The 16,703-nt window shown below is 40.0% G+C and overlaps 1 protein-coding gene across 1 annotated transcript in view; it reads right to left on the minus strand.

Annotated features, from left to right (window-relative positions):
* LOC139741958 (uncharacterized) overlaps nt 1-16,703 on the minus strand; it is a 149,116-nt gene that overhangs the window by 63,373 nt on the left and 69,040 nt on the right. Inside the window, exons 13-19 of the mRNA XM_071652524.1 lie at nt 11,340-11,419; nt 9,815-10,037; nt 7,717-9,551; nt 6,613-6,894; nt 5,844-6,177; nt 5,373-5,555; nt 3,968-4,047 (exon numbers count right to left, since the gene is read on the minus strand). Coding sequence (XP_071508625.1) covers nt 3,968-4,047; nt 5,373-5,555; nt 5,844-6,177; nt 6,613-6,894; nt 7,717-9,551; nt 9,815-10,037; nt 11,340-11,419 — 3,017 coding nt within the window. The remainder of the gene's footprint in view (nt 1-3,967; nt 4,048-5,372; nt 5,556-5,843; nt 6,178-6,612; nt 6,895-7,716; nt 9,552-9,814; nt 10,038-11,339; nt 11,420-16,703) is intronic.

The raw sequence follows: 16,703 nt of genomic DNA on the forward strand, positions 1-16,703 counted from the left end.
GTCACATCAACGGTTAATCATTCTAACACTGATCATGGTGCGACAGCTTCAACTTTCAAACTCTGTAGAGAGGGTAACATGTTTGGCGGCTTCCCGTCATCCCCTGCTACAGACATCAAATTTAATAGTTGTCATTGACCGACCCAACACCATGAAGAAGCTTTAGGGTTCCCAGCATTTCAAGAAAACAAAATTCCCTGATTTATCCCTGATTTTTCCCTGATGAAGCCTCAAAATTCCATGATAATTACTTCAAAGAGGCTACACTAAAAAACCACCATACCCAGTCATCAAATGGATGTTGTTTTGATAAAAGATATGCAACAAAATATAACGATTTGATCTCTTTAAATCATTTTTATCATTTCTATCAAATTCCCTGACTTTTCCCTGACTGGAAAAAAGTACAATAATTTTCCCTGATTTCCCTGATGGGCTAGGAACCCTGAGCTTACTACATTTCAAAGAATCACACAGATTATGCATCGACCTCACACATTCTCATAATTCGACATATGTCCAGCATTCACATTTGTTTTGGTTGAAGGATAACTGTAACCATGTTTATCAGAATCCAACAGGGTACTTCAGCGATTGTGCAATCTGAGCAACTTCAGTCATTCATACCAATATTGTATAGTTATACTATGTTTCCTACGTAATAAATGCACTATAGGGCAAGGAATAGCATTTGATAAGTACCACACCTGTCTCTCCGTGTCTTTCATTTTCTACTTTCTCTTCTCCTAAAAAATATAATGCAAGCCTAAAGAGGCACATAAATAATATCTCCCTTTCATCTATTCTTTCTTAATAAAGTCGAGCTTTTACAAGAGGCCCCTCACATTATTTCCCTTTCTGTTCTTTTTTTTTTTAAATAGAAATGAAGCCTTGAAAGAGGCCACTTCACAGGGACGGCTTATTGGCACAAGATCGGGGAGGGAGCTTCCTGACAAACAAATCCCGCACAGCTCCCTCGCTTGTTGCATCCCTGGGAATAAAACATCAGAGTCACATGTGCATTCACACCCACTGGTTTACTTCACCATTTTACTACTAAGTCTGACTACTCTCTCTCTCTTTCTTCTGCTATCTGCCTTTACTTCACTATCTATACCAATGCATGCACATGTTGCATCTCTCTCTCCCAATATCTCTCTCTATTCATTCTTTTTTATTTATCTATCTATCTATTTATCTATCTATCTACAGAAATATATCTACCCATCTGCTGTATGTGTAGTACATTTCCCAACCTGACAAACTATGCTATAATTTTTCTATCTATCTTTCTATCTGTCTACCAGTATCTATCTATGTACAGAAATATGTCTACCTACAAACATATCTGCTGTATGTGTGATATATTTTGCACTAATCTTATCTCTTAAAAAAACTGTGAGTTGACTAATACAAGCAAAGTTAATAACTCCTGAAAATGTTGCTTTCCATAACACTAAATACAGCCTCAGGGTGCAAACACTATTACTATCTCTAGAAAAAAAAAAAGCTAATTCCTCATTTGGTCACTGTGGTTCTGCATGGCTACTTCAACCACTCCTGAAATTGTCTTGCAAAGTCTAAATTTGCAAAATAACTACTTGCAAAAAACAAGAAAAAAATAGTGTACACAGTATTTACATAATTCTCTTCTTTCTATATACATTCATTCCTCAATCTACATTATCCATCAATAAGGTAAACTTTCCTATTTCTCTATCTATACGCATGTACCAATCTACAAACTGTATATCTTTTTGCATTGTATATCCATCTATCTATTTAGAAGTGGAAGTGTACAAATATATTTTAAGAGTAATATGTTCTACGCAGTAGATTTCACTCCAACTGAATTTGGATTTCAAACACACTCTACACAGAGTATGTTCAGAGTTACACAAAGGTTTTCCTTTTCACTTTAATTTCATTCTAAGCACATTTTTTTTTCCCCCTGGCACAAAAATTTATCTCTAAAACACAATTAGTTTCTTTTGCACGCAACTACATGTATGTTTGTGCCAGGAAGCTAATCACATCATCCAATGGATTTGATTTTCAATTTGATTTTCAGTTCGATTTTGTAGGAAAATAAAAAATCTTGGCATGAGCTGGAAAATGGAAACAACACAGATCATTTTGTAGCAGCATTATCAGTTTTCAGGAAATTTTTTTTTTCCTGAAGTTGACTCTAAGTACAACTTGACACCAAAGCCTCCAAGTCTAGGTACACTGTATGAGGAGACAAGTTGCTTATCACAATATCCTCATTTTCTGATCTTTTTTTCTCTCTCTCTTTCTTTACAATATCTCCATCTTGATTAAAGCATAAAAGGATTTCTATCTTGATGCAGCAACTCATTAATATTAACATGCTAAATCTGAACATTAAAAAATGGTATCTCCTGCTAAGAATTACAACGGCATATGATTTTGAGATCATCAGTCAATTAGATAAGTGGGCCCAACAATAGAAACAATGGACAACTTCAAAAACTGGCATTTCAAGCTAAATCCACGTGGATTTGGGGAAACCTGGAGTTATAATTGGCACACACCCTTCATCATATGTCTCACACATCCTGTGGTTTTAAATTTGATCACAGAGAGGTTTTAACGGAGACAATGACCACAGTTCATTCACTCCAACTCTCATCAATGTGATGTCTACCAGCAAAAATGTCAAAAATTGCCTATTCTGCTAGATAAAGATCAAATGCACACTTGCATATCTAACAGGCAGAGATGGGGCATTGATCTCAAAGATAAGACAATGCAATCTAACATTGCTTGGCATTAATCTTCTTGACATTAATGTTATAATAATATTTTCTTTCTCCTATTGTATCACTGTATCTAGTATGAGATGACATTCCACAGCACAGCATCTGGCAAACTTCGCTACCCTAATACATGTACATCCTTTGGACATGGCTGCCAACATTTAATAGCTCTTTCTGTGCCTTCGTGTAAACCTTCTGTGTGCCACATTATTCTGATATCGAAATGCATGAGCCCTTCTGGAAAACATTTCATTTTCCAGAGCCACGTAACTTTTTATAGAAGTGTTTATGCCGAAATGCAGTACGGCATAATTGTGGAGGAAAGTCAACACTTTGCTGTAATGCAAGAATTTAATACAAAGCTATCACTAATTTTCTCCCAAATGTCCAGTATTCAAAACACATTGGTTTGTGTGTGGTTGTGCTGTTGGCCAAAATGTGTGAAGTTGGCAAGCTGTCATCTGAGTCAGCCATGGACATGGCACGCATAGAGGTAACACATGAAAGTCAGTGACATTCTACAGAGCGATCAAGGAGATACTTTTGTGCTGCATAGGTGTACATGTACATCTAAATGGACAAAGTAAATTTCAAAACCAGAGAGGCTTTCATATCTCCTTCTCAGGACATCAAGTGATCTTAATTGATTGAGTGAGTGGGTCTCCTACAGCATCTGTGAGACTTTGTAGCTCTGTTTTGACTTTGCACCTAGTGGGGAGACACAAAGTGCATGTGCCAAAAATGGCGCAACTACGGTACTCAGGCAACTCATTCAGGAAACAATAAAAGAAACAGATAAAGAAATAGACTATGCAGGAGGAAGACTTCATGAAGTTTGTCTTTTCTTCCAAAAAAAATAGCATCTTCCTTTCCTTAGTTCCTTCCTTTCTACCTACCTACCTTTCTATCTACCACCTACCTACTATCTTTTTATCAATATCCTTCTGTTTTATCACTCCCCCCCCCCCCCCCTCTCTCTCTCTCAATCTCTCCATGTGTATTGTCTTTCTTTCATGTGACCAAACAGAAACAAAACAATTGTGTCTTAATTTATGTCTTAATGTCTCTTCGATTTGTGCAAAAATCCTAGTTCACACTCATCCCAGATGAGAGCATTTCAAATGATTCCAGAATATGAAAATCTCATGCGAAGACTTTGTGAAGAAGTAAACGTAATCAAAACGTACCTGATTATTCTCCTCACTGAGGGCGCCCTTCTCTTCTTTCCACTTGTCCTCACGTTCTCTCATCCGCTGGTCCAATTCACCTACACCACAAAATGAATGGAAGAATGGAAAATCCATTACCATAGGAACATGTATTCTAACAACCACTTGACATACATTCTGTAACTCATAATTGTTTGAAACATGGTGTAATGCAGTGATATCTACTTCAAATTCATTTAAAATCCTGTGGTACCTTCTTGAAAATAATCAACAATACAGGCAGCAACATTCTACACAGCAATCAACTTGCATTTTCAGGTAACAGTACCAACCACACATGGAATTCTGCTATCTGTTTTCTTTTTTAGTGTTATGCAAGTACTGCACATCTATCATAATCTGATTACCAGCCTGTACCAGTAACACAACGCTTCAAGTTAATCTAGTTTCTGTGCTTTCATGGGGCTCACCTCACACTGCAAAGGCCTACCCAAAGTCAAACCACATCTTTAGATTTGAAATTAAACTGACCACTGAGGAAAGACACAGGAAGGTTTGACTATTCACCACCATTTGAAACTGTGATACGGCAAAATTTCAGTGTACCTACAGTTGTTTTTAACCCTGTCACACAGACTACATTAAAATGGACCTCCACAAGATAACCTTTTTTACTGAGTGACATACAATGTACACAGTACCGTGTGTCCCCCCCCCCCCCAAAAAAAAAAATTACAACGGTACCTTCCGCAACGATAACTTTAGAAATAGTGAATCAATCCAAACACAATTTCAGGGTATGAAACTATAACTCATTGCCCACATCTTACAGAAAACCCCATGTAATTTGCTTGAGTGGTCAAAGAGAAATGAGGATTTTTGTAGAGCATGTCAGGAATTCCTTCCCTCCAAGTTCTGTCTATTGTGTTTACACAATAATATCCAAGTGCTAAACTTGGAAGAATGAAACTCATGACATGCTATACAACAATCCACATTTCTCTGTGACCGCTTAACCAAATTGAATGGGCTTTCCAGGAAAATAGAGCTACAAATGTAAGATGTGATATTTTAAGACACTGAAGTAGCATTTTGACGGTTTAATCATATTGGGTGTTATCAATGCAAAAACCTGATTGTAATTTTTGGGGGGGACATACTGTAGAAACAGAAACTTTTGCATGCATGAAACTTTCATGAATTTCACAAGGAGCCAAGATTCGCAAAAGCAAAATGCTGGTGAAAGTCTTTGTCTTCACAATCCAGTACATGTAGTATATTTGTAATTTTTTCACAGTTGGCAATTCTCAAAAATTTAATGCTTCAAAAAAGGCCGTCGGTTCCAGCTTGCCAAAGTTTCATGCTGCGAATGTTTCTGGTTTTACAGTATATCAGAGTGAAATGCAATTTATATCAATTTTACCTTTTTCCAGCTCAATGCTCTGGTTCATCTGCTCTCGGAGGTCATTGAGGGTGTCCTCCGTTTTCTGCTGGAAGTCCTTCAGGCCCCTGGTGTGCTCAGCTGCCATCAGCTCCAGGGCTCTCTGGTGGTTCTCCTCCATCGCTTTCTTCGCCTCCTCGAAGGCCGACTGGAGCTCTTCAATGTCTGTGGGGAATAACATTATTCTCCTTATTATCACCGCAGTATATGAAACGGCATACTGCCCTCTATAGATTATGGTCGTACAGTTGTAAAGACAGAGCTTACAAAACCAGCAACTACATTTGCAAGCAGAAAGTTTATTACAATAAAATTAAAATCAGATATAACACAGGGGAGGGGACTTCAAATTCCATATGTTTCCATGATGCAGGAATTCTAATGACACCAAAACACATCACTTCTCTATTCAGAAAGTACAATGTTCAAGCTTCAAGTAGATACAAAAGGTACCTTTTTGTTTCTGAGCCTCGAGTTGGTTGGTGAGGTCGATGATCTCCTTGCGATGCGCCTCCTCCAGCTCCGCCTTGGCCGTCTCCAGGTCTGCCTCTTGGGTGGCGCCCACAGCAGCCACCTGCTCGTCATGATCCTCCCGGAGACGGGCCATCTTCATCTCGTGGGTCTGGCGTAGGCCGTTCATCTCATCCTCGTGCTGGGCAGCCATCTCCTTCAGCGCAGTCTCTAGCTCCGACACCTTTTTGGTGTGGTCTCCCTCAAGGTTTTCTCGGATGGAGGTGTTGGATTTCTCCAGTTCTCTCTTGAATTGCTCTTCCATCTCCGCTGTCACCTGGAAATGTGGACAAGATCACACATTTAACCCCTTAAGTGCCCAAGCACTTAGCTTAAACTTGCAAACCTTGTTCATCAGCATTCACAAATCCATCGAAAATATCTTCATAAAATGTATTATGCAACAAGTGAAATATCATATTAAAAGAATTCTTTTTTTTTTCTATTTGATGATGACCTTATTTAAAAATTTTGAAAATTGTGTTCACCGGTTTTTGCATTCAATCTCTTCATATGTCATTGTGACCAAAATTACTGTGGAAAGACACTAGTGTAGAGTATAGTTTTCTCTGTTTTACTGCTTCGATCTTTGTTCAAAGCCCATGAGACTTTGACAAAATCATCTGTTTGTATTGACTTCGTTTTTACAAAAGTTTTAAACTTGAACTGGAGTGGAGTTCCCCTTCGAGGACGAATGATGTCATCCACTCACCCTTTTGATATGTTCTTCGTGTTCCTCATCCAGCCTTGCCTTGAGTGCCTCCTTCTCCCTCTCGTGTGCCTCAAGGAGATCCTTCATCTTGTTCTCCACTTCTTCCACACCCCTCCTCTCTTCCATCATCTTCTCCTCCAGCCGTTCCCTCTCCTCGTCCGTCATCTTCATCAGGTCCAGGCGGAGCTGGTCCAGCTCCAGGGCGTGGCCTTTCCTCAGTTCCTCCAGCTCCGCCTCCTTGGCGCTGTTCAGTGAGCTGCGCAGCTCGTCCAGAACTTCAGCCTGCAACGCAAAATGGAAGACAAGGACCTTTTGGCATTTTGGCTTCCCAATACAATTCCTTTCAACTACTGTATATGTTGCTTATTTCACAAGGTCTTTATTTTCACGAATTTCATGACTCTGGTGCTATTCATGAGTGAAATAAGAGCATGTGAAAATTTAAACTCTGATAATGACATGACTGTGACGTGCACCCATACACTTCTCCATTCAGCACTGTACTCCATGATCGCAAATTTTACCAATTGCCAATTTAATTTAACCAATTAATCAATTGCTCCAGTACTAATCAGCTCACAGCTTTTTCCATGTAATGCCAATGCACTATAAAGTCTGACACTCACTGTGTAAGAGTGTTTCACACATAAAACAAATGTATTTGAAAGTTAAAAAAAAAAAAAGAAAAAGAAAAAAAGTATTTGACCATAAGAGGCATACGGTGAGAAGCTGACAAAATTTCAAATCCTATCTGTTCATCTATTCACTTAAAGTATTTTGTACATTCTCAAGAGGATAAAACAAGCAATTGCTGCAATGGGGTAAGCTGAAGACAAGAATTGAGTCTAATATCGTACTCCAGCACAGCTGATGATGTACTGGACATGATCACTTCATTACAAGGGACAATTTTGGTACTGTTTTTGTGTTTTTTTTTTCAAAATATATTATACCTGATTATCTTGTTACACAATTGTCATTTCCACACCATATGATACACTACCTTCACAGCATACACACCTTGCACTCTCCCTCCCCTGTAACCATCAGTGGCATAACTGTTATTACCCGTTTCTTACACTTCAGTGGCATAAGTGTAATTACCTGTTTCTTCAGATGTTCTTGCTCCAGTTCTCCCTGGGCCCTCAGAAGGTCCTGCTGATGCTCTGCCTTGATCTCTTCAATTGCTTTCTCCTGGTCCTCCAGGAACCTGTCCATCTGGGCCTGGTGCTGGCTGGCAAAGGCCTCCTCCACCTTCTCCAGGTCGGCCCGGTTCTCCTGCTGCGTGGTCTTCACCAGCTGGTCCATCTCCTCGTTCATGGTGGTGGTGATCAGGTCGAGGCGGTTGTCGTAGTCGCGCATCAGAGTCTCTTTCAGGGACTGCACCTCGGGGGCTTCCCCGCTGGCGACACCCTCCCTTAGGTGCTGGAGCTGCTGCCTGCTCTCTTCCAGCTCCGCCTTGAGCTGCCTGATCAGGGAGTCGGGGTCCTCAAAACCGGAGGAGTGCAGCGACTGCAGTTGGTTTGCAGCTTCTGCCTCTGCCAGCGTGGTCTTGAGCTTGTCGATCTCCTCCAGGCACACACCCATCATATTTGCTTGAGTGTCGATCTCCACCTGCAGAAGCGCTCGCTCAATGGTGGCATCTGACACTATCTTGGCTACTTCATCCACAACCTCATTTTTGCTGGCTTTGATGATCATTTCTCTTTCATTTCTCCACTGCTCACTCATTTTGGCGATGTCAGCTTCGAGATTCTCATCCCTTGGCGGCCTCTGAAGTTTTTCAATCTCAACGGCATGGTCTAGTTTCAATGTTTCTAACTGGCTTTCATACTTCTCAGTTAAATCCTTGCGCATGTTGTCCAATTCCTCTAAATGCTCCTCCTGCAGTGTCTCTCGCAACCTTTCCATCTCCTCTGCTACTGCAGTAGCCAGTTCTGAGGACATCTCCATTCGCATTTCCTGGTTCTCCCTGGCGTGCTCCTCCTCCATCTCCTTCTTCTGGTTCCTCAAGGCATCTTCATGTTCCACCTTCCAACGACCCCTCTCCTCTTCCACTGCCCGAGATGACTCAGCGACGGCTTCCAGTCGCAGCCTGGCAATCTCTTTGGTGTGATACACATCCAGCTCATTCCTCAACTGCTCAAACTTGTTCAGATGCTCAAGCTCCATGTCATTAATGTCCTGAGTGTGTTTTGCCTTCAGTCGCTCCTCCTGCTTCTGGAGATCTTCATCCCGCTGCAGATCATACTCCATCTTCACCCTGGCCATCTCTGCCTGGTGCTCACTCTCCAACTCCTGCCTCAGGTTCCTGATCCCCTTGTGGTACTCCTGCTCCAGCTGTGCCCTGAGCTCCTGCTTCAGCTCTGCCTCCACTTCCAGGAACTTTGGCGGAGATCTTGGTGGTGAGCTGTCAGAGTCGGAGAGGTGAGTCAAAGTCATCATGGCATGGGAGTAGTCCATCCTCTTTGCCTCCTTCTCATCCGAAGGCTGACTCCCATTTCCTCTCGGGGATTCATACAAGGACTTCAGCTGAGCCATCTCCTGCTTCCACCTCTCATCCGTCTCTTCCACTTGCTTCTCAAAGTAGACTCGGAGCTGTTCCAGCTCCTCGGCATGTTCCTGCTGCAGCTTGGCCCGCTGACTGGTGAGAGCAGCCTGCAATTCCTTGTTCTCCTCCTTCAGTTGGTCTGGGTCGGAGACGCCAGCTTGCTCCAGCTGCTCCTTCAGGTTGGTCACCTCGGCACGGTACTCCTGTTGAAGGTCCTGGTGGGCAATCTTCAGAAGGGACAGCTCCTCTATGAGTGAGGCCTCGGACTGTGAGCGAGAAATCTCCAACTCCTCCCGGGCACGGACGTACTGATCGTACTCCGCCTTCAGGTTGGCTCGCAGCTTCGCCAGATCCTCATGGTGTACTCTGTCCAGATTCTGGCGCATTTCTGAGACAAAATGCAACAAGAGCATAAAAACATACAGTCAGAACAGAGAAGGAGACTTAAGTCATTTCCATGTAATTAGTATTTATAAGTGATATATCTCTAGCAATCACCAAATGATGTGATAAGCAACTACAAGGATGATTACAGAAGTCCCACAGTCTTTATATTGATGGATTCATTATTCCAGAACAATCAAAAGATTTTTTCCTGGATAATCCCAAAAATGCTAAAACCTACTCAAGAGAAAGTGTTGCTTCGCCTACCTTCGGCATGCTCCACAACCATCTCTCGCTCCTTAAGGAGCAGGTCCACATCCTCTCGATGCTCCTCCTCCATCCGATCCCTCATCTCCTGCAGGTCTTGCTCCCTCCGCCCCTCTGCCGTCTTCTTCTCCTCCTCCAGCTCCTGGCTGTACCGGGCCTCCATCTCCATCCGCAGGGTCTCCAGCTTCTCCACAGCCTCCTGGTCCCACTGCTCGGCCAGAGTCTACCAAAAAGAGAGCCATTGTGAACTTGAGATGGAAGAACGGCATGTGCGGACCTTCACTGTTTACCTCGTGTATCTACACTTGTAGCGAGCCTAATTTCTCACAAATTGGAACTTCCGACATAATTTCAAGAGAAGCTAAATTCATAATCGCTGAATGCATTAATGGACAGAGAAATTGATGTCATTCTTTATTTTCTACGAGTAAATGTTGAGATCTTGCATTGAAAACAACAATGCCATAAATTGATGAAAAAGCACTGTATTCCTAAAATAATTCCAAGACAGCTCAAATGAAGCAGGCATTCAATGTGTCTGTACTAGTAGCAATGTACTGGCATAACCATGACTTTACACAATTGCATGATCGTGGTCATGCGTTATGCATGTGTTATACTTGAATGTGCTGTGTAAACATATCGGGACCTGAGTTGATATTCATGCATATTGTAAAATTGCGAATAGCATCTGACCTGCGAAATTTGTGAAAATAAAAAATCGGCAAAATATATGGCATACAAGTATCTACAAAGTACACAGGAAAATACGCAAAAGCGAGCTCTCTTTATCAGATAGAAAATGCTTATTAGAGAAAGGAGATACAAGTATTTGGAGGCAGTTTTCATTTGTGCAGCAACATTTCAAATGTGCCAGTTTAATGCACCTAACAACAAAGCCAGTTTTTCTTCCACACCTACATTGGTATACAAATTTCTACTTGTTGCTTGGACTTAACAAGGGATAAAAACAGCTGTGCTTCCCTCCCTTTGTTATGCAATCCATAAGCTTGGAACACAAGATGGAGGAAAGGTGCTAATTTAATGAATGAAAAACTGATGCATGGTCGTTTTAGCCAATAGGCGTCTCGTACTGAGTGCGCGAACGCTTGCTTAGTGCGCGAACCTTTGTTACAAGTGCGTGATAAACATGTTGCCCAGGGGTGGGGGAGAGGAGGGGGGGTCGGCTAAGACACCTCAAAATGAGCTCATGGCTGCGCCCAGTGCCACAAATTGTCTGCTGCCCTCAACGAACCCGAATCGGTCTATAATTTTATACTTTACAATGTATCATATGATTATCATTACATGTGCCCTTGCCAAAAACCTCAGTAAATGAGTATGGATGCATCTGTTTTTAACATCTCAGCGAGCAAATTACATACAGTTGCGACTCTGGCCATCAAATAAATATACAGCTATTTCTAAATGTGTGTGAATCAAATGAAACTTTAATGGATGGAAGGAGAATTTTTGGAGTGTATTTGTGACATTTCAGGATGAGTTCCTCGAGGGTACCACATACCTGCACCACCTCTCTGTGTTCTTGACTCAGCCTCCTCTGCAGCTGGGTGATCAGCTCCTCAGAATTCTGCACGGCTTCATCTGCATCAAACATAGATAAAACAGGATCAATATACCAATCAAATCTATACCTTTGACACACACACACACACAGACAATAATCATCGATGTAGGGCAATTTGTCAATCAGTTGCATCAATAATCAAGTTTCTATAAAAACACGTTTCGAGATGAAACAAGATTTCTGCTACACGCGAGAAAGATAAATGGTCCCCCACGATATGTGACTTTGTAATACCCAATTCAATGCGCAAGTACAATTGTACATGGTATTATGAATGAAGAACACTTTTACCAGGACTTGGTACACTGTAGTTGCAATTGTATACATTCATATGTATGCACAGAAACTGTGCAGTATAGGACACTCCCATTACGACAAACACTGAAGAAGTAAAAATTCAGGTCCCCAAAAAGTTCGGGTTTTTTTTTAAAGTTATAATGACATTTTGATATAACGAAAGAAAACTGCCAATCCCAACACCTTCGTTTAAAAGAATCTTCTACAACTATCATACTGTTTTCCCTCCCCCCCCCCCCAATTCTTCTCTTTTTTTTCATAACCAGTCAGAAATTCAGGTTTGAGTTTCTTCAGTTTGTCTCCTCTACAAATGAAAATTTGTTAAGATCGCAACTGCTGATCTGTAAATTAACATGTTTGTTAATTTACAGATCAACAGTTGCGATCTTAACAAATTTTCATTTGTAGAGGGAGACAAACTGAAGAAACTCAAACCTGAGTCTTCACCCCTCTGAATCTTTCTTTCATTTTTCAGTCAGAAATTGTTTGTGAGCAATGACTCACTCTGTCTCTCCCTCTCTCTAGTCTTGGCTGAAACTGTTCTACTTTGTCCATCCTCATCTCATCTTTCTTTCAAACTTGCACTACATTTCTCCTTCTCTCCATCAATTCCATTATCAAATATCATGAATAAAATATGGATACAGCATTTTGAATAAAGAATGTGTCATAACAAAAACTTAAAACATGTAATCCTGAAACATACTGGAGTTGTACATGTTGTATATAATTGCAATTTCCTACGCTGTATGGCCTAGCTAGTGGAGGCTGCATTTCTACATTTTACAAGAACTGATGAACTGAATTAATTGAATCAATCAGTGAATAAATGTGGCAAATTGGTTACACTATCAAAATGTCCCATCAATACACATTAGAATCAAATTATGACTATTCTTGAACTGTGATTAATCACAGTTACTCCGTCATCACAGGTTATAATGATATTATGCTTTTGGGGGGAATATGGGTAATTCCATGGGGTTGGGACTGAAATTGTGACATACAAGTTGAAAATTCAAGTTGGGTAAATTGAAATTTCCTTTTTCCCCCTGATTTGTTATTCCCATTCTTCAACATATTCCACTAGAAATCTGTTTACTACTTCGCACACTTTCAGTCAGCATGGGTAAACAGGTATGGCAAAATACCTATGTTACACGGACTTCATTTGTTGACATCCTTCATCATTTTGTGTTCTGAAATGATAACAATGAACACATCCACGTTTTTTTCGTCCATAGCACATCAACATGTTATTTAACAGGCGCATGAGATCATTATTAGTAAGATTGTATGTTCTGATGTCAACTGCAAGCCACTTTTATTAACATGTTTTTTTCTACAAACCATTAACAATTTCAATCAAAGGTTTAACTTTTTCATCAAGAGTGATACAATGACAATATTCTTAAAAGCACCACAATTGAAGCAAGTGATTTGTATGGGTATTCAAGTGAAAACATGATTTTATTGTTATAATCAGGGGTTTTCAGACAACAACCTCGCCTACGGTGTACTACCTACGTTACACGGACAGTATGTCTTTGTAACATAGGTACACTACGACATATCAACTGATTTCCTTTATTGTGGTGTGAGATGTTAAAACCTACACATATAGACTTTATGTATGTTCCCACAAATAACACTATTGTAACAGTTCTTTGGAATTATATCTACTGCACACCTGTGGAACAATACCTATGTTACACAGACTTCAATTCTTTGTAACTCTGATATGAAAGAAGGCAGACTTAATCAGAAGAAGAAGAAGAAAGTGAAGCTTTACACAATTTGACCTAATATACACTAACAACATCATCAACTAGTTGTCAACTAACTAAGAAAACTAATAAAGAGAAATCAGACAAGTCTTCTTGTCTTCTCCATGTTCTTTGTTTGAAATAAATTTCTGCTCTTTTGTCCAATGTCCATTTAGCCCTCGATTTTTGTTTTTCTTCTGTCCATTTTCCCTCTGTGCAGTTTTCTTCTTGTCTAGTTTGTTACATTCGCTATTCTTGGGTGTTGCTTTGTCGGCTTCCTCTCTGTTTGTGGAGTGCTGTGGATGTGTCCTTTTCACTCTTTCATGTAGTTTAATACGTAGCGGTGGTAGAGGAGGAGCCATGGCAGATTCATCAAAAAACTGAACAAAAGGTGTAAAGAGAAATAGAATAAAAAATTAAAAGAAAATTTTGTCGGGGTTGACTATATATTCCTGTTGATGTATCTGTGTGTTTCTGAATGGAATTAAATAATTTTAACAATTTTGCTTACATTTCTACCTCTTGGCATACCCATTAGCGAGAGTTCCATGTGTACCTCCCACCAAAATTGAAAAAAAAAATGGGTTATGCTTAAAATGATGTACAGTGTAAATATTAATAATAATAATATAGCATGTAAAACATAGGAAAATATCATTTTCATACTCTATGCTAAAAACTTGTTTTCAGATGCAAGCTACACTGTAGGAAGGGCAGGTCGCTGCCCCCAGTGTCCTAGCTAAGGTTAGGGCTAGGGTCAGGGTTACGTTTACGGTTATGGTCCTTAATAGACTCCCAAAATAATACTAGGCCCTATTTTATATTCATCCCCCATCGAAATTGTCGCCCTCTATTTGAATGATAGTGTAGAGCAATAATAGTCCAATTTTGATTGGGGTTCATAATTTTATTGAAGCCTTTCCTACCCACTACCCACCCAAACTGAATAGGACACTGGCATTTTAGCTTTGAGACTTCACAGTGGGTGAACATGGAATGGAAATGGTGAATCCTTGTGAAATGTTAACAACTTCATCAGAGCATCTAACAGGTCAGTGAAATCTTGGAAGGAAAACATTGACATTTTCGAAGTAAATCTGTTAAAGAGAAAGAATTTCACAGCTCCTAGTTCCCTCAATATCACCAGCAAAATAAGGCAAACTCTATTTCTCTAGTTCAGATGCAGTCTGGACATCTACGTTTTCCAACTAGTATATAGTGATTAATACTAACTCTAGCACGTCTACCTTGGTAGATACCTAATGACAAAAGGGTCCAAAAATTCACAATAATCGGGAGGTAAAACAATTTTATATTGCAGTGAAGATACACTGATATACTTTTGTATGGTTTTCTAAGAGAGGAATATATTCTCCTTTTGCAGAGACCGGCATGGACGGAAAATTTGGCAATCAAAATTATGAACATGAACCTGTAACAAATATCTCAGTATATGGGACTACAGTATCATCGTCCACAGTATTTTTGGCCAGTTCAGAGGTTTAGATGTCGTTTTTTTTCCTCTAATAGAGTTACAGAATATGACAAATGTTATTATTTTCGTAAAATAGCGTAAAAGCTTACCAATTGACATCAGAAACATTAAAACTCCTGTACCTACGTTACATGGACAACGGCAGAAAAGCAGATCTTGCGCTGTCCAGGTAGGTGTATATTGGCTGTGAGTAGTTTTTCTGCCATTGGGGGAGGACTGCCAGTGACATGAATACGATTGCTGAAGTTAGTAGCTCTTCTTTTTATCGCGAGACGCGTCTTTCCTTACCTACGTTACACGAAGAGGCCGGACATCGCACTGAAGTACAGTGATATGTTCCGTATTTTCTCGTTTATTTGGAAGATTTTGCTGCTAATTTTTGGATAAGAATACTCCTGAAATATAAATCTCATTATAGAAATAAAGTTTCTAATCATATTATGATTGGAAGTGTATGTAAAACCATGCTATACCTATGTTACAACAAAAATTGCCATGGACATCGTTTGTAACATAGGTATGAGGTTGCTTGAAGATGCTCTGGTGTTCTTATTTTGTTACAAATGGTTATGTGCCTTATAGTCTTTGTAGAAGTCACCTTGCCTCTCTTAATTATGATAGGCATAATGCTGAAAGGTTGTATATTCCTGTTTTACATTGCCATGAAAATGGCATATATTTATGTCACAACATAAACCACAAAAAACCATGGGACATCATTAGTGAAACAGTCATAGACAAAATACATTTGTACACAGGCTTGTTTTTTTTTCATCAAATAATTCTTCACACATTTCTCTCCAAGAATAACTGCAAACCACGGACAATTATTTGATAAATTTTTCAGAATATGACTTTTATTCCCTACACAACATGAAAATCTAGAGAAGACCCAACCCCATGGAATGACCCATATGCAACATACATAATGGGAAATGGGAACAGTGCAAACCAAATAACTGCACTAAATGCAAATTACAATGTATGTAGTGCATCTGAAAGGAATTTTAGGGACAAATGTGTACTCGTGTCCTACATGTATTTATGAGCGCAGCATACATGTGTACAGCTGTACATATATTTCTACACCATGAGGTCACTTGTTAATGTTAGAGTGCCCCACATCGACAATGCTTGCAACAAGAATTCAGAGCAATGACGACAATAAGGATGCAGACTGGATGATAACTTCCAAGAAATTGGAGGAAAAGATTCATCCAAATTTGCCGGGTGCATTATACAATGCAGAACGCTGATGTACATGTATTCACACCTTGCCAGATGTGAAATAACAGCGTAAAGGCTGTTGTTACTCATGGCCATACAATGCAGAAGTACCTAATTCAATATTCAAGAGACGGCACCGACATTGTACACAGATAGACGACAAATCGTCCACTGTGTGGAATACAGCAAAGGTTTTCAATAATTGCCAAACTTGACATACAATGTACACTCAATGGCGGCACCACGAAATATAATCTTCCTTTCAACTTTGAGCAGGAATCAGAGAGATTCAAAATCTGTAGTCTGTCATACATTGTACAGTTCCCAACACACAAGTTTAGTACTGTACCTTCACTGCACAGATCGGTGTTCAACAATTTTCATGAAATTGGCAATGATACCAAATGTCGTTCATCATCAGATCTTGGTCCAATCCAACGACATACATACATGTACTTAATCTCTGCAATGACACAATTCTTGGTCCAGCTGGCTGTCCCACACAACAAAGGTCCT

This window comes from Diadema antillarum, unplaced genomic scaffold, assembly GCF_040938485.1.
Source record: "Diadema antillarum isolate AM-2024a unplaced genomic scaffold, OU_Dant_1.0 seq00000966_RagTag, whole genome shotgun sequence".
Lineage (NCBI taxonomy): Eukaryota > Metazoa > Echinodermata > Echinoidea > Diadematoida > Diadematidae > Diadema > Diadema antillarum.